General features: G+C 45.3%; 1 protein-coding gene across 1 annotated transcript in view; it reads right to left on the bottom strand.

The window, feature by feature from the left end:
• Positions 1-22368, bottom strand: part of mdn1 (midasin AAA ATPase 1) — a 74597-nt gene that overhangs the window by 12137 nt on the left and 40092 nt on the right. Inside the window, exons 48-80 of the mRNA XM_069705861.1 lie at positions 20854-21053; positions 20543-20766; positions 20336-20449; positions 19211-19340; positions 18560-18666; positions 18355-18488; positions 16510-16676; positions 16288-16408; positions 15402-15606; positions 15070-15310; positions 14853-14976; positions 13536-13700; positions 13233-13447; positions 12771-13158; positions 12224-12336; positions 11004-11685; positions 10741-10902; positions 9310-9592; positions 8989-9227; positions 6425-6520; positions 6187-6281; positions 5927-6051; positions 5609-5761; positions 4213-4322; positions 4051-4124; positions 3789-3972; positions 3556-3700; positions 2349-2495; positions 2137-2263; positions 1782-1887; positions 1396-1511; positions 374-784; positions 68-297 (exon numbers count right to left, since the gene is read on the bottom strand). Of these exons, the coding sequence (XP_069561962.1) occupies positions 68-297; positions 374-784; positions 1396-1511; positions 1782-1887; positions 2137-2263; positions 2349-2495; positions 3556-3700; positions 3789-3972; positions 4051-4124; positions 4213-4322; positions 5609-5761; positions 5927-6051; positions 6187-6281; positions 6425-6520; positions 8989-9227; positions 9310-9592; positions 10741-10902; positions 11004-11685; positions 12224-12336; positions 12771-13158; positions 13233-13447; positions 13536-13700; positions 14853-14976; positions 15070-15310; positions 15402-15606; positions 16288-16408; positions 16510-16676; positions 18355-18488; positions 18560-18666; positions 19211-19340; positions 20336-20449; positions 20543-20766; positions 20854-21053 (6133 nt within the window). The remainder of the gene's footprint in view (positions 1-67; positions 298-373; positions 785-1395; positions 1512-1781; positions 1888-2136; positions 2264-2348; positions 2496-3555; positions 3701-3788; positions 3973-4050; positions 4125-4212; positions 4323-5608; positions 5762-5926; positions 6052-6186; positions 6282-6424; positions 6521-8988; positions 9228-9309; positions 9593-10740; positions 10903-11003; positions 11686-12223; positions 12337-12770; positions 13159-13232; positions 13448-13535; positions 13701-14852; positions 14977-15069; positions 15311-15401; positions 15607-16287; positions 16409-16509; positions 16677-18354; positions 18489-18559; positions 18667-19210; positions 19341-20335; positions 20450-20542; positions 20767-20853; positions 21054-22368) is intronic.

The following is a 22368-nucleotide window of genomic DNA, read 5'->3' as shown; positions in this document are numbered from 1 at the left end:
CAAAGAGATGGACTGTTAGATGACCTTAGGGTACATCGGTGATCATGTGACTGCTCAGAGCACCGACCTGTGTGCTGCTGCTGTCCCAGAGAGAGCAGCTGGGTCTTCCAGGTGATGAAGTGGGTGATGTCGGCCTCCACCTCTCCCCTGACGTACTGCAGGCTCTGGGTTATAGCCGGCTGGCTGTCTGCACCGCCGACACTCACGCTGGGGGAGAAGAGCTGCTCCACGCTGGGCATCTGAGCGACGACGGCTCCCAGCTGGTCGAAGGCCGAGCAGCACGCGGTGAAGTGGCTCCTGTGGAGAACAACAGTGATGTTTGTGACTGTTTCTATCTACAGATTTCATTTAAACTGCAGGGACTGTGTTTTACCAGGAGTGGAGAACCCTCTCGGATGCCTGCTGGGCCACTCGGTCCAGCTCCGCCTTCAGGCTCTGGGTCTGCTTCAGCATCGCAGTGATGTTCTGGTGCAGCCGGCACCAGGCGGGGTCCCCCCTCCTCATCAAGCAGCCGGGGGGCTGGCGCTGGGCTGCCAGGGGCGACGGGCACCTGAGGGTGTGCTGCCTGCAGCCGCTCGCCTCTTCCTCCTTCTCCTGGGGGTCGTCGGGGCAACACTGCAGCAGCCAGGCCAGCTGCTGCAGGAGGGTGGAGCACTGGGCAGCCAGCGCCTGGCCTCTGCTCACCCAGTCCTGGAGGGACGCCTGGGGGGGGAGGGTGCAGCGGGGGTCCTCACCGTGGGTTTGGAGGTGGCTCTTCATGTTATGGACGCAGTGAGTCAGCCTCCTGGAGAAAAACATGATGTTACAGCAATACAACACAGACTGTGGACATCACAACAGAATTTAATACTCATCCAATAAACTAAAGATTTAAAACAATAAAACATGTATTAAACACACTCCCAGACTCTGGAAGAACTCCTGGATCAGAGGTGAGATATTATAATACCTGACAAACTACGTGTTCCATGATAGAAATGGATGATAAGGGGACGAAGGAAATCCTGTTTAAATCACGGACACTTACAGACAGAATATCATATGTAATAAAACAGGAAATATCAGAATTTACACCTGCAGCCCACCATATATAACATAGCAGCACTGATAACTCTTTCTACAAGTGCTTGAGCTGAGGTTGATCTGTCGCTGTATTTACCTTCAGTTTAAACCTGACACATTCATAAGAATTATACATAAACAAGCAGCACAGCGACTCCTCGTTTTGGTAAAAATCATTTAATCTCTGTTTCTATTCATTTGATTCATCTTCATAAATAGAGAACAGAAACTGTGTTTTTCTTCAGCCTGTGATGTCATCGTGTCGTCCCACCTCGCTCTCCTTCAGCTGAACTACATTAAAGTTGTTTGTTTGTGTGTCGTCGTCGGACCGACCTGAGATGGACCCACTGCTCCGTGAGCTCAGCCAGCCGGCGTCTCTGTCGGAGGAGCAGCTTGAACAGGTGAGAGGAGAAACCTCTGCAGCGCTCGATGTTCCCCAGACCCACCTCCTACACACACACACACACACACACACACACACACACACACACACACACACACACACACACACACACACACACACACACACACGCACAACACAACACAGTGAACATCTGGTACTGAGACTTCCACGTCTTCATATTTGAATGTAGTGAGTGTTATTATATGAATGTGTGTGTGTGTGTGTGTGTGTGTGTGTGTGTGTGTGTGTGTGTGTGTGTGTGTGTGTGTGTGTGTGTGTGTGTGTGTGTGTGTGTGTGTGTGTGTGTGTGTGTGACCTTGGCGGCGTGCTGCAGGGCGGTCAGCAGCGCCGTCCTCCGAGCCCACGATCGGTAGAAATACTTCTGACATCCGTCCCATGCTGTCAACACCTCCGTAAACAACCTGCAACATCAACGGGGCAGAAAACAACATTTCAGTGTAAAAATCTAAGAAAAAAGAAGCGAGCATGTGTGACAGTCTCAGTGAAATAAACATTAAAGTAAATTAGTAGTTCTGACTGAAATAACCTGCTGTGTTGTGATTTGGCGATATATGAATGAAATATGAATGTTTATCTCTTTGGATGGTTTGACCCTATAAAAGACGCATCAGGCGGTAGGTGATGAGAATAGAGCTGATGGGAGTATTTACGTGCTCTCGGCAGCCTCCTGCTTCCCGACAGCAGACAGAGCGGTGGTCATATCCAGGGGCTGCATGCAGAGCGTCTTCTCTGGGTCCACGGTCCTGTTCCACGTCAGTCCTTTACGGTACGACAGACCTTCAGGAAACAAAGATATGAGCAGGATGTTTATTTATGATATCACAGATCACTATGTGAATGTGAACGGGAGGAGTTTACTCACCGATCTCAGAGAGCATCTTGAAGAGGTCGGACAGAGCTCTCTGCTTCTGCTGCAGGATGTGCTTCACCTCGGCCTTCTGCTTCTCCTTCTCTGCTGACGTGTCGAAGGTCAAACTCTGAAGGTCCCGCAGGTTACTGATGACCTCGCCTGAAAAGAGGAGAAGAGACCACAGGGGGATTGTGGGTAATTTAACAAAAAGCTTCAACAAAAAGCTCTATGATATGACAGAAAAGATTTTTAGTTTGGCCAATATCCCATCTGCTGATATAGAGGGGACAGAGTTTATGAAATATACTGCAACCAGCCACCGGGGGGTGATAAAGAGGTTTTGGCTTCACTTTTGGGGAACTGTCATGTGACACGATACCCGTTTTCACAATAAAAGCATCCTTTTAATGTGAAGCAGCGACAGCAGGACATGTTTAGTTCACTTCTATGTCTGCAATTTAAAACTTTTAATAACAAATAAATATTTACCACCAGCTGCTGACTGAAATCTTTGACTCCAACATCTCATCACTTCACTAAAACGAGTGTAACTCGAACTGATAGTGATCAAAAGATGAAAGTTGTACCAGTAACTCATCAGGGTTTTATCCTCCTGCTGCTCATCATGCTGCTGTAGTCTCAGAACTTATTGATCTCCCCTCGTACTCCAGCTTTAGCATCACTGCACTGCCTCTGTTTTAGAGGATTGATTTTAAAATTCTTTTGCTGGTTCAGCACCTTCTGACATTTCTGATTGTTTATCAGATGATGTTCTCTAAAATGAAAAGCAGCCTTTTGTTTTTATGCACCTGCAGTTTGGAACACACTCCCACTGCAAATAACACCAGCAACTTCTGTTGAGTTTTAAGAAACAGCTCAAGAATGACTTCTACTACTTTTATTTTTATAAAATTCTTCTTTTTAGTTTCATAAAAATATAATGCTTCTAATCCCAGTTTGTTTAAGTTGTTAACTTGTCTTATTAACTGCATTATACTATTTTTTCATGTCCTTACTTTGACCTTTTACTGTAAAGAACTTTGCGCTGCATTCCATGTATGGAAGGCTCTGTACAAATACATTATTATTACTATCATCACTGCCCCACACAGTCTGGCAGTAATTTAGTTAAATCGGAGATTCCTTCACATCCTTTAGCCAGCAGTGTGCTGAGTAAACATCATATCATCTCCACTGGGATATTTCTTGTCTTCCTCACCAGTGAAGCAGTCCAGGTCTTCAGCCAGCTCCGGCACCGGGTTCTTCTTCAGCAGCTGGACGCACATCTTCTTCATCTTTCTGGTGAGAACAGGAAGACGGCCCTGAAGAGAAGAAGCTTCAACTCCTTCTTCTGGGTCCTCGTTCTGAAAATACAAAAGAAGATTAGATATTAGAAGATCTGATAATAAACTGTGATACTGATGTTGTGAAACAGACGGTCTCTTCACGAACCTGCAGGTCTCTGCCCCGTCCCGGCAGGCTGCTCTTCAGAACCCGGTGAAGACGGTGGACGGGTGTCTCCTGTGGGTTGGCGTCCACACTGTCCCACGTTGCACTGCTTCCCTGTTCCACCAGAGCCGGAGCGCTTGGGCCGCTCAGAGCCTCCTCTAACTTCTTCACAAACTTAAACAGGGTGCTGAAATAAAAAGAGTCGGTAGAGTCGTTCATTCAGAGTCCGACAGGGTAAATGATGATTCTGGTTCCGATCACGTACCGGTGAGTCTTCTCCACCGACTGCTTGATGGACCAGAAACTCACATCGTTCCACTTGGAGATCTTCACAAAGTCCTGAGGACCAGAATCACAACATGTGATATAATGAATCAGTCATGTATGAACACAGGTGCGTGAATGTAACGAGAACTCAGATATTAACCTTCAGCTCCTTCTCGATAGGCTGTCTGAGCTGAGAGATTCTGGTCTGGATGCAGTCCGAGAACTGACTGTAGTATCGATGCAGGTTCCACAGGAGACTGGACAGAGACTCTGAGGTAATGAGGACAGAGGACATTCATTACATTACATTTCATTTATCTGATGCTTTTATCCAAAGCGACTTACAATAAGTGCATTTCAACCATGAGGGTACAAAACCCAGAACAACAAGAATCAAGAAAAAACAATTTCTTCAAGAAAACCAAACTACAAAGTTCTATCAGTAAGTTCCATTTTAAGCTACTAAAGTTCTACTGTTCAAGGTAAAGTCGGAAGAGGTGTGTTTTTAGTTTGCGGCGGAAGATGTACAGAGTTTCTGCTGTCCTGATGTCATTGGGGAGCTCATTCTACCATTTAGGAGCCAGGACAGCAAACAGTTGTGATTTTGTAGAGTGAGTCAGTGAGGAACAACAAGCTGATTGGTAGATTCAAATAATTCAGCTTCAACTTCATTAACTGGCAGGACAGTGATGGAGTCCGTTAGCATCACTGAAGAACTTACAACAAGTCTATCTGAATAAAACACGTAATCTCAATGTATTTATATTGTGGTGCAATTCACTCTCAAAATATAAAACTTTTTGTTGGTGTGATCTCCATTTCCATGGCAACACATGAGGTATGACTAACAGGAAAACAATCAGTAGACTCTTAATGTAACGTATGCAATGTTTACTACTCCAGGAAGTAGTCTGACCCTTAGCAACCACCTAGCAACAGAGATGATTTCTAGTCTCAAACTGAATAAATACAGAACATAGAAACACTAAACTGCTCAGCTAGCGCAGTCTGGTTGGAACAAAGATATCTGATGAACAAAGACATTTGATGAACAAAGATATCCATGGACTCATGTGTTTTTATGATTTTAGCACCGTGTCACATGTTCAAACCAAAAAGGATAATCATTTCCAACGTGTTTTTAATCTAACGAAATATTCTGCTTCAATCCAAATTCATTGAAGTTTATGTTGCCATGGAGACGGCGGAGTGATATTTCTAGTGATGAGCAGGGTGTGATGTCATGATGATTTGTTCCAGATGTTGAGTTGACCAATCAGATCTCTGGATAAATTCTTATGGACTAACAGCCACTGCAGCTACGACTACATTTACTTTAAATTTTTGTGAACTGCAGCTGTACTGTAGGTCAAAGGTCAAATGTACTTCAGTGACAAGATGGTCGTTTCCATCAGTATATTGAGTTGAATGTAAATTCAGTCAGTGATGTTTGAGTTTGTTCCTCCATCTGAGTGTAGTCATGTGATAAAAACACTGTTTCCTGAACAGGAGGACCGAGTGTGTCCACCGGGTCCTCTGCTACCAGAGGTGCTGACCTTGTCCAGGCTGGGCGGGGACAAGGAGGACGTGGCAGTGGAAGCCGAGCAGCATGGCCAGGCGGGTATGGAACTCTCCCAGGGTGGAGCCCTCCATGAAGGCCTGCAGGGTGGAGGACACGGAGGACATGGAGAGACGCTCCACCTCCTCACCTGGAGAAGAAGACGTTTAGAAATAGACAACAGCGTGTTTTAGGCTCAGCTTCTTTTCACTTTTTCAAAGATACACTTTAAATTTGAGTTAATTTGATCTTATTTTGTATTATGAACTATGTTTTCTTAAGCCTCTGTGCCATCAGCTGGTCGTTCTGTCTGTACCTGTGTTCACCTCCTCCTTCTGCTCCTCCAGGTATTTCCCCACCAGCTGGTAGATGGAGAACCAGTGTTTGGTGGATCTCTTGGTGCACCGGTCCGCGGCGCTGTCCAGACTGCTGGACCAACAGCTGAAACACAGACAGGACACATTCACATTTCAACAGCTTATACAGTACATCCTGAGCTCAGTGTAGTTCAGGACTAGTTAGTGGTTAGTTAGTATCCATAAACTACTGGTTGAACCGACTCCCTCTTTGTCTTACTTGAGCTCTAGTTTGCGCCACTGGACGATGAGCTGCGTGACTGGTTCCAGTTCTTTCCGCAGAGACACCGAGCGGCTGGCGTTGTTCTCCCAGTCCTGAAGAGGGCAACAGAGAGCACAGACGACAACAGATCGAGATCATCTCTAACATCTGAGGAGTATCTGATGTGTGATATTAATAATGTCTTTGATTCATTTATAGTTAAATCTATTGACACTGCATGTATCTCAGATCTCACCTGAGCTTTGTTGAGCAGGATCTCCAGACCGTTGAGGAACTTTGCGAGCGGACTGGATAGACTGAAAGCCTTGATCCTCTCCATCACCACAGTCAGCTGGAAAGACACCGATGTGATATAAGACTGACCAATATTTCAACCATAGTTTCTACTCACAGCTACTTTGTATGGAGTATTAGCTGGTCGTAATGGGTGATGTGTATGAAGGTATTTTTGTGTTTTTATTATGCAGCATATGTACAGTGGGTACGGAAAGTATTCAGACCCCTTTAAATTTTTCACTCTTTGTTTTATTGCAGCCATTTGCTAAAATCAAAAAAGTTCATTTTATTTCTCATTAATGTACAATCAGCACCCCATCTTGACAGAAAAAAACAGAAATGTAGAAATTTGTGCAAATTTATTAAAAAAGAAAAACTGAACTATCACATGGTCATAAGTATTCAGACCCTTTGCTCAGTATTGAGTAGAAGCACCCTTTTGAGCTAGTACAGCCATGAGTCTTCTTGGGAATGATGCAACAAGCTTTTCACACCTGGATTTGGGGATCCTCTGCCATTCTTCCTTGCAGATCCTCTCCAGTTCCGTCAGGTTGGATGGTGAACGTTGGTGGACAGCCATTTTCAGGTCTCTCCAGAGATGCTCAATTGGGTTTAGGTCAGGGCTCTGGCTGGGCCAGTCAAGAATGGTCACAGAGTTGTTCCGAAGCCACTCCTTTGTTATTTTAGCTGTGTGCTTAGGGTCATTGTCTTGTTGGAAGGTGAACCTTCGGCCCAGTCTGAGGTCCAGAGCACTCTGGAAGAGGTTTTCTTCCAGGATATCTCTGTACTTGGCCACATTCATCTTTCCTTCAATTGCAGCCAGTCGTCCTGTCCCTGCAGCTGAAAAACACCCCCATAGCATGATGCTACCACCACGTTTCACTGTTGGGACTGTGTTGGGCAGGTGATGAGCAGTGCCTGGTTTTCTCCACACATGCCGCTTAGAATTAACGCCAAAAAGTTCAATCTTGGTCTCATCAGACCAGAGAATCTTATTTCTCATAGTCTGGGAGTCCTCCATGTGTTTTTGGCAAACTCTATGCGGGCTTTCATATGTCTTGCACTGAGGAGAGGCTTCCGTCGGGCCACTCTGCCATAAAGCCCAGACTGGTGGAGGGCTGCAGTGATAGTTGACTTTGTGGAACTTTCTCCCATCTTCCTAGTGCATTTCTGGAGCTCAGCCACAGTGATCTTTGGGTTCTTCTTTACCTCTCTCACCAAGGCTCTTCTCCCACGATTGCTCAGTTTGGCTGGACGGCCAGGTCTAGGAAGAGTTCTGGTCGTCCCAAACTTCTTCCATTTAAGGATTATGGAGGCCACTGTGCTCTTAGGAACCTTGAGTGCTGCAGAAATTATTTTGTAACCATGGCCAGATCTGTGCCTTGCCACAATTCTGTCTCTGAGCTCCTTGGACAGTTCCTTCGACCTCATGATTCTCATTTGCTCTGACATGCACTGTGAGCTGTAAGGTCTTATATAGACAGGTGTGTGCCTTTCCTAATCAAGTCCAATCAGTTTAATTAAACACAGCTGGACTCCAATGAAGGAGTAGAACCATCTCAAGGAGGATCAGAAGAAATGGACAGCATGTGAGTTAAATATGAGTGTCACAGCAAAGGGTCTGAATACTTATGACCATGTGATATTTCAGTTTTTCTTTTTTAATAAATTTGCACAAATTTCTACATTTCTGTTTTTTTCTGTCAACATGGGGTGCTGAGTGTACATTAATGAGAAATAAAATGAACTTTTTTGATTTTAGCAAATGGCTGCAATGAAAAAGAGTGAAAATTTTAAAGGGGTCTGAATACTTTCCGTACCCACTGTACGTTTTGATAGCAAATTTATCACACTGCAATCAAAAATCTAGAAAATTTAACTAGACTTTTTGGCTGCAAATAAAAAAAAAAACTTAATTCGTGAATTAAAAACCTTCGTTTGTGAATTTAAAACCTTCATATGTGAATAAATAACTGTCGTTTGTGAACTAAAAACCTTCATTTTGTGAATTAAAAACCTGTTTGTGAACTAAAACCTTCATTTTGTGAATTAAAAACCTATTTTTGAATAAAAAAAACTTCGTTTGAGATTTATAGAGGTCTGCCTAGGTTGAAATACTTTAAAATGTGACAGCACGACTTTAACTTTGGTTTTATTTCATGTTGTCAATGCTGTCAGAGTTTGAACTTTGAAACCAAAATGTCTAGTTTTATAAGAGAAATTCTGAATTCTTTGACCAAAACTCACGAATCTGTTTGCAATGCAAATAATTTTATCATCAGTTCAATTTTTTTTTCTTATAAACTTAATTTTTGATCACAGTGAAATACATCTGCTCTCATAAACTGTTTTCTTTTTGCATAATTAAGACACAAAAATACCTTCATAGGAACGGACAAATGTTCAGTGACAGTGAATAGAAGTGATTCACTTCTATCATGATACAGTTCAAACATCCGGTCCTTCTGCTGTATGTGTTTCAGTATCTTTTCTCCCCTGATGGAAACCTCCTCCATCACTGACCTGTAAGAGAGCCGGGTGCTCGGGCCAGTCCTCCAGCCTCTGCTTCACCGCCACGCTCAGCTGCTCCAGAACTGGCAGACAGAGGCGGGCCTCGCTCATGTTGGGCTGCTGGTAGAAGTCATATGGTCCCTCTGAAGAGACCACCAGACCGTCAGCACCTCCGGATCCCTGCACGGTGTTCTGGAGGAGAGCGGAGAGCAGCAGCTCGCTGCCGGTCAGCCGCTGGTCCACCTCGGAGTCTGAAGAGGTTTACAGGAGAACGCTCTTATCAAACTACTCCAGAACAATCTGCTTAACATGTGAGTGACAGTTGTCACTAACCAATCAGATGGTAGAAGCGTGACATCATAGGGGAGGCGATCTGATAGGAGAAGACCATGGCCGTGATGTGTTCTCTGCTGTGATTGGCTGGCGCTGTGCTCTGGTACCACAGTGAGTGGGCGTGTCCCAGACAGAGTCGCTGATGCACCTGGACCACCGTGTCCATGGCAGCCGGAGTCAGGGAGTCCATCTCCGTGTCCTCCTGGACTCTGTCCTCGTCCCCCCGCAGCCCTGCATCCGCTGGACCTTCAAGACTCGGCAGGGACATGATGTCCTCAAAGTCCTGGACGGAGGGAGGACAGACAGTGAGCTGGATGTCTACCAGGCTTCCCAACAGGAGAATCTACCGGTGACCTCTGACCTTTTAGCATCAGTTTAACATGAGAACACAAGATATATTTTCAGATGTCTATGAAATGTGCAGAACACATTCATGTTTTTTTCTCTCGGGGAGAAGACTGTGGACGCACCGTCTGTCTCTGTACATGAGCAGGAATAAGCAAAAAGGTTTATGCACTAAAAGTAAAGTGAGGGATGCTTTTAGAAATGATACAATATATAAAAAATTAATATTTTTAAACAGAAATGAACATTATACAATGTGCAGTAAAATGAAAAAAATCAGTTTAGTGTGAAAACTTTTACTTTAAAACACTGATCTGCTGCAGGACTGCAGTTTTCAGTCCAATCTAGGATTACAGTATAAAAACCATCTAAAAAAATATGTATATTTAATATTTATTTAGTTATAAACAGGACACAGATTTTGATCTGAAGAGGGATTCTAGCAAAAAAAACAAAAAAAATTGTTGTGTTTCCTCCTTTAACAAACTGGATATCCGTCCTCGAGGAAAAAAAAAGATGTTCAAAGTGATCCAGCAGTGATCGGTTTCGTTTCCTCTCCGGCGTGTGTGTGTGTGTGTGTGTGTGTGTGTGTGTGTGTGTGTGTGTGTGTGTGTGTGTGTGTGTGTGTGTGCCGTTGCTTAGTCTGACAGGCAGTCGAGGAGGAGAGGAGTCACGAATAACGTGCATGGCAGCGTCTCACTTCATTGCATTGTTTCTTTCAAGCCCAAGTGTGCGATATGATAACCATTGATTTCAATAACAAGGTGTACCACTGCAACCCTCGTCCAATCAGAGGCCTTGCTGTTGGTATTGTGTAATGAGTAAGAATCTAAACATCTAACCAGCGGCTCAAACTTGTGCACAGCAAACGTATGTGCAGCAGGGCAGAGTGGAAAAGGACTGTACAACCCCAACACAAGTATTTTCTGCTAACTCTGGTGGCATTCAATTTACAGAAAACTCCCTTCATCAAAATAAAACAGGTTATATTTCAAACATACTTCAGGTGGCTTTAAATTGTGACGCTCGAGAACAATCTACTGAAGTTTGAGAGATCCTGGTTCTCATGAGGACACACAGCGGTACCTGGTTGAAGTGAGGGAACTGCTGTCTGAAGTCTCTCTCCTCCTCCTCCTCCTCCGTCAGTCCGGATCCGTGCAGGCGGCTGCGGTTGCGGTACAGACTGGCCTCCGTCTCCTCCCTCTCCCTCTTCCGTCTCTCCTGGTCGTCCCACTCGTTCACCAGACCCTGAGCAGCAGCAGCACACAAACAGAGACAGCGTGTCTTTAGGTTTTAGATCTTAAAAGATGATATTCAAAAGACAGACATGTCCCGATCGGAGCACCGACCTGACAGATGTGTCTGAAGAGACGGCGTGCCTCGGGGCTGAACTCCCCTGTGGACAGAGTGTGACACTGCAAATACAGCAGAGCGTTCAGGAGCAGCGTGGAGCTGCGGGGGACGACGTGTCCGGGGTCCTGCTGTGGCAGCAGCTTCGCCAGCTCCTGCAGAACCTCCATACAGGTCCTGGAGCACAGGAAGTCGGCCCGGGACAGGTAGGACGGCAGGCTGGGGGACAGGGAGGGGAAGGCCAGCAGGCAGGACACCAGCGGCAGCAGGCCGGGGACGGGAGACAGAGACGAGGACACCTGGGACGCCACCAGCGCCATGCCGTAGCGGAGCTGGAGGATGCCCGTCCTCACCGGCCCGACCACGTCCGGGTACAGAGGATAGTCCTCCTGCAGCCTCTGGCAGAAACGCTGCTGGGAGCTCTGCCACACGGCCTCCTCTCTCAGGAGGGCCTGGAGGGAGGACCTGGACCTGGAGGAGGAGGAAGAGGAAGAGCCCTGCAGGGCCTTCAGCAGGTGAGCCAGCAGGTCCTCCACGGCCGACGTCTGTCCGATGCTGCAGAGGTAGTGCTGCAGCTCCTGGAACAGTCGGCCGTACTGCTGCTCCAGAGGGCGACACGCCTGCTTCCTGGAGAGCTCGGCGATCTGCTCCTTCACCTGCTGCATGCGGATCCACAGGTACCTGAGAGACCGGGTCAGAACCAGAACATGGTCACACACTTTTAGAAGATAATATTGTCAGAGCGTCTCTCTTTCCTGTTAGAGACACATTTGACAGATTTCTTAAGCTATTGTTGTTTTCAATATTTGATGGTGAGGAAAACCTGATTGGATGAAAGTTGTTTTTGAACCTGAACACACCGCATACAAGCGCTAAAATTTGGTTTATTTAAAAGTAGTGACCAATATACACACACAGCAAATCAGTGTTTTAACTCAGCTTTTGGAAGGTTTCTTGCAAAATGTATAAATTTCTGATGCTGGTGATTGATAAAAGAAACATGAAATCAAATTCAAATCTTTCAACTGTCTCATCACTGCTCCCAAAACAGAAATCAGACCATTAAATAAACCAAACTCTAAATTTAAATGACTTGAATGACAAACATCCGAGACTAAATAAAGATGAATGAAATAAAAAGACTGTCGGTCGTCTCGGAGTTGGACGCTGCCGAATATTTTCAGTATAAACATGAAGCTGTGAGCGTTGAGCCTCTGACCTGATCCGAGGATGCTGGAAGCCGTCGGTGGTGCTGCTCTCCTCCAGCTCCGCTCCGGTCATCAGCTGAGACGACAGGCTCCGCCCCCTCCACTCCTCCTGCAGCACAGCCAGCTGGAACACACATAAGGACGGTGTTGGAGCCTTTTTTCATTTCCCACATAACATCCCATAAAATCCTGTTTGTGAGCTATGACACGCTTCCTGCACTGTAAATAATTCCAAGTTCATCCAATTTAAAAATATGAAATAATCAGATTGAATAACCAAAGATATTTTAGTGGCTGTGAAATTGATTTAAAATGAATCAGGACATAATTAAATATATGTTAAAACCGCACGCCAAGTTTCCGTGTATTCTAAAGTGGTCTGAAAACTAACAAAACAGACATTTGAAGTTGAAGCAACATTTATGTTTACATGAATTCAATGAGAAAACATCAGTAGATGCTACTCAACTCCAGCCTGATATTTTACAGTTTGCATATCTTTTTCTAACATATATTCATTCCCAGGATATGTTTTCATGAGAGACGGTGACGGCTGACCTCCTGCTGAGCGTAGTTGAGTTTGTAGGCCCTCTTCACAGCCGGGTCAAAGATGGTCTGAGGTGTCCACACTTTGATCTGCAGCAGGCCCATGTTGACCCAGAACACTCCGGCGCTGGTGGCCGGGTTGGAGTCCTGGACTTTGCTCTGGACGTACTGCTGTAGGCAGGTGATGCAGGCATCCACCAGGCCAGCGGGGAGCAGGGTGGGCGGGAGGAAGTCCCTGAAGACCGTGTGGATCTCCTGGGCAGCGATGAGCGGGTCGGCGTCCTCCACCAGGCTCTCGCAGCTCTCCATGTAGCCCTCCTGCAGGCTGGGAGGCAGCAGGTCGGCCATGCTCTGCAGCTGGCGGCGCAGGACGGCACCCTGCAGCCTGAAGTCTGTCCCCCTGAGGAGACACGGAGGGGTTAGAAAAGACAAAAGAAACAGTCCTGGAGAAGTTTATTTAATGTTTGAATGTACCGGAACTCAGCCAGAGCAGGAAGGGACATGTTGTTCCACAGCACAGCAGAAACGTCCTGCAGCTGCTGCATCCTCTCCTTCCACTCCCCAAGGGACACGTGGGACAGAGACAGCAGGGCCACAGCTGACGGCTTGCACCGACCCCCTGTCTCACTGCTGCTGAGCACTCCCAGCGTGCAATGGGACCAAACCGCTTTACTCAACAAAGCCGGACCCTGAAAAACACATTATTATATTTATATAATAAGAAGTAGACCAGAAGGTTGTGCATCGATCAGTGGATTCAGATTTATTAATAAGTACCATGTTATCAGCTTTGTGGTGGAGCTTTGGACCGGGCTGGGTCTCGGGACTCAGAGGGTCCCATCTGAGCCAACGGTCGGGGTCAGAGGTCACACTGCAGGTCCATAGGGCAGCCAGCGCCTCGGACAGCAGCTCACACCACACCAGAGGCAGCTCCTCGGCCGGCTGGAAGGAGGAGAACCCAAAACAACTCTTCACGTTTGGAGTTTGGAATAATTGGTTCTAGTTTTTTTTGCATTTTTTCAGGCACTTTTACTTTTGTGCTGCAATTACATGTTCAGTCTCTTACACTCTTTCTGTTAAGTGCATTATATGTGAGATTCTGGTCACATCTCTATTTTCTACATCTGCAGGACAGCACCCAAGTCTGATTGTTTGTTTTGATAGTTTCTAGACATACAGTGTATATTTTCTTGTTTTTTTATTTTACTTCACGGTGCTTTGAGACATTTTATAACATTTAAAAATACTGTTCTTTGAATAATAATCAGAGGTACTTCAGTTGTGTGTGAACAGAGATGAACAGTGATGCAAAAGGAGCAGGCGGAGCCAGTAACTGTTGTGAGTAGGTACATATGTTGCTTCCATACTGTGTAAACGGTCAACAGAGACCCTCGAAATGCTTCAGAAAGTCTACGGCGATGAAGCGATGAGCCGGGCGAGGTGTTCTGAGTGACATCACGTTTAAAGAGGGGCAGAGCTCACTGTCCAAGACCGAAGAAGACGTGTCAGGTCGGGAGACACCAGCTGGGTTTTCTTTGTGTCACCGTGAATTTGTCCCCCAGAGTCAGACTGTCAACACTGAGTTCTACCGGGACCTTCTGAGGGGAAACATTCACTGTGAACCACCTGAAATGTGGCACCGTGGAAAACAAGGTTCTTCAAATACTCACCGGGTTCGACTCCCTATGATTTCTTTCCGTTTCCAAAAACTTGCTCAAGTTTCAGGTCCATAATAAAATCACAGCAGTAGTTACAAACACGCATGTCGTTCAGCTAATGTTAATCAACTGACGTAACTTGAAACACTTCTTAATGAAATGTATTGCTTTGCTGCTCCGTGTGCATCACTGTGTGGCCCTCTGTTACTGCACAACAGGTCTCAGGTTTATTTATTTAAGTTCCTGTTGCATCATTAAAGATTGAGGATGTTAATTAAAAAAATTAAACTGCTGAACTTCAGTAAAAACAGTTCTCAGTGTTTGTGGCATCATCACACTGGTGTAATAGAAACATCTGCACATGAGTGGCAACCAAACCAGCTGTAGTGTCATTAAAATCCTCCTACTGATTTAAGTACAGAGGAACTTCACTGACCTTCTCACTGCTGAGCAGGAACCACAGCGGCTGCAGCTGGCTGACATTCATCGGTGTGGACTGGAGGCAGAAACGAAGATGTCTGGAGAGTTCCCACCGTAAACAGTCCTCAGCCTCCTGATCGCTGCAGATCAATGAGAGGAAGTCAATACACAGCTCCTCAACAACATCAACATTACATGTTTCTGTTTCATCTGAGGAGAAAAGAGGAATCTACCCAGGAGACAGAGCCAGGTGCATCAGGTCGGTGCTGAGTCGCAGCTGGTTCAGGACAGCCAGCTCCTCCATGAGGGGCCACAGCCGGGCCCTGTGGCTCAGCTGCTGCAGCTCCTCCCTGGGCAGGACAACGTTGTCTGCTGGCTCCTCCCCCTCAGGCATGGAGCGCACCTCCAGGAGCCCTCTGGAGGTCATGTGACACTGCTGCTGCTCCACACTGGACACCAGCCTCTCCAGCACTCCTGAGGGGAACGAACACAGAAGTGTGTTGTGATGAAGGACTAATACGTGGTCCTTTAAAAAAATCACATTGGAGATGGCACACGAGCTCACCAGACTTATGAGGATCCAGCTGGTTGTTCGCCAGCAGAACGAGTCCCCAGGCTTCCAGTAGACTCTCCTTGACATCCAGTCCGAGTCCGGCAGCCTGAAGTCGGACCAGCTGCGGCCTCGTGGTGAAGTCCAGCTTCACATCGCTCACGTCCAGAGCTTTACTCAGAAGCCGGAGTCGAGACGCACACTCAGCCACCGAGTCCAGCTGATGGAGAGGACAGAGATAGTTTAACCTCAGACACACTGGGACTAATGGTTTTATTTATTTTGGTTGGCCAGGCGACCAGTCGGAAAAAAAGATCAGAGTAGAATCTAGAATTACGGCATGACGGTTGTCTGCGTTGCATGTTTGTCCCACATTTGTAGAGATTTCCTCAAGGCCAAAGTGATGGTGACAGGGACCTTTGACCTTCGACCTCCAAAAGGGAATGTTTTTGCCAAATTTAGAAAAATTACCTCAACGTGTTTTTGAGATTTTGCATTTGCAAGAACTAACAGATGAGGGATATGAGGTCACTGTGACCTTGAACTTTGACCTTTGACCACCAAACTCAAATCAGTTCATCCTTGAGGCCGAGTGAATGAATGTGACACATTTGAAGAAATTCCATCCAGGCGTTACAGAGATATCCTGTTCACATGAATGTGTAGAATTGAGGTCACAGTGGCCTTGACCTTTGCCCCCTAAAATTAAATCAGCTCATCGTTGGTATCAAATGAATGTTTTTGCAAAGTTTAAAGAAATTCCCTGGAGGAGTTCTTGAGATATTGAGTTCACAAGAGCGAGACGGACGGCTGTGGCCGGAGTCCTAATGAAAGCAGCATGCTGATGAAGAGTCAACGTTTGTAAAGACGTAGTAACGAAATGGACAAAGTGTCTCCGTACCTTAAAGGGAAGGGCTTTCCCAAGCGTCTTCTGGATCCCTTTCAGAGCTGTTGCCGTGGACACCGGCGTGGACAGAACCGTCTGGATGGCAGCGGAGACCGACTGCAGCTCCTGGTGACCTCTGCAGAGCAGCAAAGTCAGAGTCCGGCATTCACAGATACCAGCGACAATATCATAACAAGATGCTGTATCAACAAAATAAAAGGTATTTAAAGAGTTTACTGGAAGGTGGCGTCGGCGTCCCCCAGCAGCAGCTGAGGCAGCCTGAGGACGAGGTGTTTCTGAACCCACTGCCAGTGCAGAGACAGAACGGAGACGCCCTGAGAGTCAGCCGGCAGCGTGCTGCACACGTCCCAGAAACGGTCCAGCCACTGCAGCAGCTGCAGGATCTGAAGACGCGAGACAGGACAGAGAGGAGGACACCATCAGTCCAAAGTTATCATCCTGGTGGTCCATGTGGAGTCCTCTGAAGGACGCTTCTTATTTTATGACTTCAGAGTAATGAGAAGGTTCATGAGGGGGTTCTGTATCATCTCGGTTCACCTCATTTATTTTATTGTTAATTACTCTGTTCAAGATACAGCAGGTAATGATTAATATCATTACCATATATATTAATATGAATACTGCAGCAGCAGCAGAGCATCGGAGGTAGTAAACTAGCAAAGATAAAGCTTTTATTAGTGTCAGCAATATTACTGACGTTGCCGTTTCAGCAGCAGTCGTGGTAACAGTGAAAAAGCATTAAAGGATCCATTTCTTACTATAAAACAACAACAAACTGTCCAGCCAATAAAAAACAACAATCATACCGGCAGTGTGTGAACAGCCAATCAGCTTCATTTCAAGGTTAAACTTCATGTAATGCAGAGACGTTAACTGGGCCGCAGTGAACATTTTCTCGGTGGTACCGAAGGGTCAAACTTGGCATAAGAATCAGCAAAACTCTTCAGTATTAAAGTGCACAAATGTGGCATACTATTGCAGAATAACACCGGAAGGATAAACTGACTGAGTATTACTTCCTGTTTTCACCTCCCAAACACCTCACTAATATACAGGATGCTGTACTCACACCGTGCATGTTGAGCACATACACCACAGTAAGACACTATGAGACAGGTGTCTCCAACCTGCTACTCATGTTCAGCAACATTTATTCACATAGCTGAGCTCCACCCAAACCAGCTGAATCAGCTTCTTTTATGTGAACACTAACAAACTGATACTCAACACACGCATTTAGTATGACAACAGCTTCAATTCAACAGCATGGGTATGATTTCTTCTGTATGCATTTCTTTGTGTTTCCAACCTCACAGACGTTTCCTGAATGCATTCTGCAGTCCAGGAACGTGTGGCCAAGCTGGTTTAAAAAAATGTCAAATAAAGGAATAGGAAAATACAGTTTTTCATCTTTGATTGGGACCCCCTTCCGTGAGCTACTCAGAAAAGAGTGCTGAGCTACTGGTAGCTCACGAGCTACAGGTTGGAAACCCCTGACGGAGTACACAGCCTCAGCAACAAGGTTAGCAACAAGATATTAGAAAGCAGTTTGGACCAGCACTCATCAGCAGCAAGTTGTTGCTGCGACAACCAATGTAAAGCTCATGATCCAAACACACAGACGAGCTGCAGTGATAGAGGTGATGTTAGAATTCATGAGGACACCTGCTGTCAGGACGAAGCAGCTGATAGGGACGGACATTTGTCCCTCGCATGTCTTTCGAACTAAAAGGTAACACTGGTTCTTGTTTAAAGGATGCTGTTTAACCTTTAATTTGTAGAGCAGGCTGTGAAGGTGTAGGCCTGATGGATAGGTTTACTTCTTATGTGGAACGTCCTCTTTCAGTAGCAGTTCAGTATTAAATGTGAAATATTTAACAGATTTGCTATGCGAGGTGAACAAAATGCCCCATTTTCATTCTTCGTTAGGTGGCAGTAACAGCAATACTGCAGCAATACTAAACAAAGCAGTTACAACAGTAATAGTAAGAGCAAGAGTTATTGTTGTAGACTCAGGAAAATCTAAATAAAATCTAAATACGATAAAGAGAGTGTAGTGACCTCAAACACGATGTGGTCTGAGATGTAGGGCTGTCCACTCTGCACCGCCTGCAGGGTGAACGAGTCCATCAGGTCGAAGAAGCTGCGCAGGTGAATCAGTACGGGATGAGGCAAGTGACCGATGTCCACCGTCCCTGGTGGGAGAGAGGAGAGTCTTAGTCTGGACGAGAACTCAGGGACACGGGGGGACGTCAGGTGTTCCTACCTTTACTGAAGGCAGTGGCCAGTCTCAGCGCAGAGCTGTGAGCAGACAGGTTCATGGTGTACGAGCAGATAACGGACCTCTCCTCTCTGTCCAGCATCAGGACCATCCTGACACACACACAGGCTTCACTTCAGGCTTTACATAGAATACAGGATGTGTTTACAGTGATTTCATGAGTTTTTGAATATGCTAAAGCCGCCAAAAATGCAGTTCTTTGCGGAGAAAAATAAGGAACGAGAATACGAATTTTACGAAAGCAATAGGGCTTTCGCACCTTTGGTGCTCGGGCCCTAATTAAAACTGCAAGCAGTGATATACGGGTCCTCGCACCGTGCACGTCGGGGACCCAGTGGGTCGGGCCGCAAGCTCCTCGACTTGCAGCGTGCGAGGCACCGCATATCTCTGCTTAAAGTTGCTATTTTTGTCTCGTTTCCTGTCTCCAGCAGGGGGCGCTATGACTACAAGCGAATATTACCATTCAGGTGTCTTCAAGGTGGGACTGTTATCAAAGATAACAGTTTGAGGAAGATCGGAATATGTACATAAAAGTTACAGTCACTTGTAGTTTCATGGCGAGACGCTCAAAATGGACAGTGACTGAAATAGCAGATGTTTATATTGTACACGTAAAGCAGGATGACGTTTCCTCACCTGTTGGCGACGGCGTTCAGAGCTTCCAGAAACTCTGTGTATCTCTCCTCATCCTCGAAGCTGCACTTGTTGGCTAAAATATCCAGATACTGTTTGTTCCAGCGCATATCCACCAGGATCCTGTACTCATCTGCAGACACAAGGTTCATTAATCATCTGGGATGGAAGATGAACTCCGTTTGTGGTTACTGTGAGCACAGACCAGAACATTTAGACAGAATAAAAATAAATATTCTAAACAGTATACATCTTTATATATATATATATCTTTTGCTTGTATTCCATACATGTATATATATATACAGTGACCCCTCGCTATAACGCGGTTCACCTTTCACGGTCTCGCTGCTTCACGGATTTGCATCGTGCATTGTGTTCTGCATTCTGATTGGCTAAACAGTCTCTCCGCTTCTTCTCTACCTGTTTGTCAATAACGTTGCGGTTTAATATGTACACGTACGTAAAACAGCTTGCCAAATTAAAAATAATCGATGGTGGCATGTCGGTTTATAAGAATCTTTTTGCCCAGAAGAAAAAAGAGCGACAACAACTACCGATAACTATGTTCTTCTCTCGAAAAACCACACCTGCACCGCCGGCTTTAGAAGAAAGAACCGCTGCAGAGCGGAGTCAGGATGCAGCGGCTCAGTCAGAAGAGCAGTGAAATACACGAGTCACTATTTGTCCTACTGTACTTTGTATTTTTTTTCATAATCATTTTTCATTTTCTCCCGTTCTAATCCAATGACTCGGGTCGCAGTGGGGCGGTGCTGATCTCAGCAATTTGAAGCCTTCAGTTCGTATTGATGATTAAAATTATTATTTTACAGTACAGTAGTTATTTGTAAAAAAAAACATTTATACAGTACTTTTATTTGTTAAACAAATGCTTGGGCCTGTAAAAAGGTTTTGTTCTTTGGTTTCAATGTATTATGGAGTATTTCATTGTATAATAATTGTAAAAAAAATAAAGGTTACTACTTCACGGATTTCACCTATCACGGTTTCTATTTGGAACGTAACCCCCGCGATAAACGAGGGTTCACTGTATATATATATATGTATATATATATATTTATAATTCTTCCATAGAAAAACAAGAACAAGAATAAAATGACAGAGTACCTGTGCTGTGAGGCTGCAGCAGCTCTGCCAGTGACTTTCCTTTCGCAGCCAGTTTGGTACCAAAGAGGGCCTTCAGAGCTTTGTTTCCCGCCTCCACCTGGACCAGCGCTGGATCTGGAAGTGAACAAGCACACTGTTTAAGGATCCAGAGAACCGGATTGTTCTGGACAATCTGGACAAAGACCATCAGAACAGAGCGCGACGGACCGGGTGCGTGTTTGTAGCTCCGCCCCAAGTGTGACAGCCAGCTGCTGCGGAGGATCCAGTCTCCGTGGGAGGCTCTCTCTGTGACCAGCCTCACGGCAGTGGGGATCAGCCTCAGAGCATCTCCCTCCTCCAGATCCACCACGCCTCCAGAGAACACTAGGCCCTCGTGGACTCCGCTGCTCTGCAGCGCCCTCTGCAGGTCACTCAGACTCAGAGGACGGTTCCTGCAGGATCACACAACCGGTTTAAAGCCTTCTTTAAATATCTCGAGCTTTGTTTTCATCTGGACCCCGTGTTGTTCCCGTCCTTACCGTTTGCCCTGCAGGCTGAGTGTGTTCATACAGAACGAGAGGACCTGTCCGTCTCGGAGGACAGAGGAGAAGCAGGAGTCCTCGGTGGAGAGCAGGGCGGAGGGAAAGCCGTCAGGCCAGACGCCAGCACACAGCAGCCCGCTGCCCCAGTCCTCCGTGTCCAGGATGGACAGCTGCTGCTCGATCACCTGCTGGGCTTGCTGAGAGGAAACACGGAGAAACGTTCAATTTATCCTCCGAGAAGCATGTTGGACGAAAAGTATACATCAGTATCAGAAGCCAATCTCAGGATCAGTCTAGAAAGTTTCTGGAAAACCTACAAAACAGTATAAGTATTTCTTGAATGGAATATTTGACCCCAACGGTTTGCACCATAATAATCAAACACATACGAAAAATAGTGTGAAATCAACCTCCTAAAATAATTTCAAATATCAAAAACAATCAATAAAAAATAGAAGCAAAAACACTAGTCTGACGGTGATCTTTAAAAGTGATTGGTCACTGATTTGGTTTGTCTAAGATGCTCTGGCAGAATAAAAAGACTCAGTGTCCCAGTGTAATATGGTTACGCTTTGATAAGTGAAGCATTGGCCTTTTTCATACTTTAAATGATTGACATCCTTTATTTCAAATGATGAATCAAGACAGGACAGGGAAAGGAAAGAACAAGCTGTCCCTCCAGGAAATCTTTAAAAAATAAATTCAAGAAAACTATTTGCAGGCGCTGGTAATGTTTCTTTAAACTCCCGCGATTTTTCCGCAAAAAATATCATCATCAGAATCTGTGCTGAAAGTATTAACGACATAAAGTAAATATTTTCAAACAAAACTCTCTTTGTTAAAGATGAGGAGTTATTGTTGTTAACAATCAGAAAGTCTGTGTTCCCGTTTTCATCACCGAATAAAACTCTGTTCACCGGAGAAAACTGGAACAAGAGGAGTAACAGGAAGTGACGGAGTTTGTGGGAAATGTGGTCTTCACATTAAAATGATGTGATTAAATGTTTGTGATCAAAGGAAGTGATTCCATATTACTGGATGTTAAATGAGTTTTATCCACACGTCCAGTTGTCAGAGACGTCTCTTTGTTTGTTTCATCCAGCAGGTCTATGTGTTGAATGAACATGAATTAAACAGCATCTAAAGCTCTTATTTTGACAGCTGATGTAGTCCTTGTTTCTATATTCCAGTCACAGACAGTCTGTTCTGGAAACATACGCAGCTTTTAGGACCTTTTAGGAACTTTGAGCCTCACGGTTCTCTAAATTCAATAAATATAAAAAGATGAGAACTAAAATATTTCTGTGATGTGCTGCATGATTATTATCACAGGAAGAGATTACAGATTTATTCCTTTATCAGGTATGGCTTAAAAAAAAATAATTCTTTCTCGACTTGTAATTTTTTTCAAATACCCGTAATTTTACGTAAAAAACGTATTCGGACTGAATAATGGGCCAAACAGAAGAATCCCTGAGTGAGTCTTGTTAACTGCATTTACATTAAGACATT

The sequence above is a fragment of the Brachyistius frenatus genome, unplaced genomic scaffold (genome assembly GCF_029030835.1).
Source record: "Brachyistius frenatus isolate BFR_SWC_R1_liver_20210118 unplaced genomic scaffold, ASM2903083v1 Contig_59, whole genome shotgun sequence".
In the NCBI taxonomy this organism is placed as follows: Eukaryota; Metazoa; Chordata; class Actinopteri; family Embiotocidae; genus Brachyistius; species Brachyistius frenatus.
The sequence above is the reverse complement of the archived record's forward strand: the minus strand, read 5'-3'. Positions and strand labels throughout refer to the sequence as shown.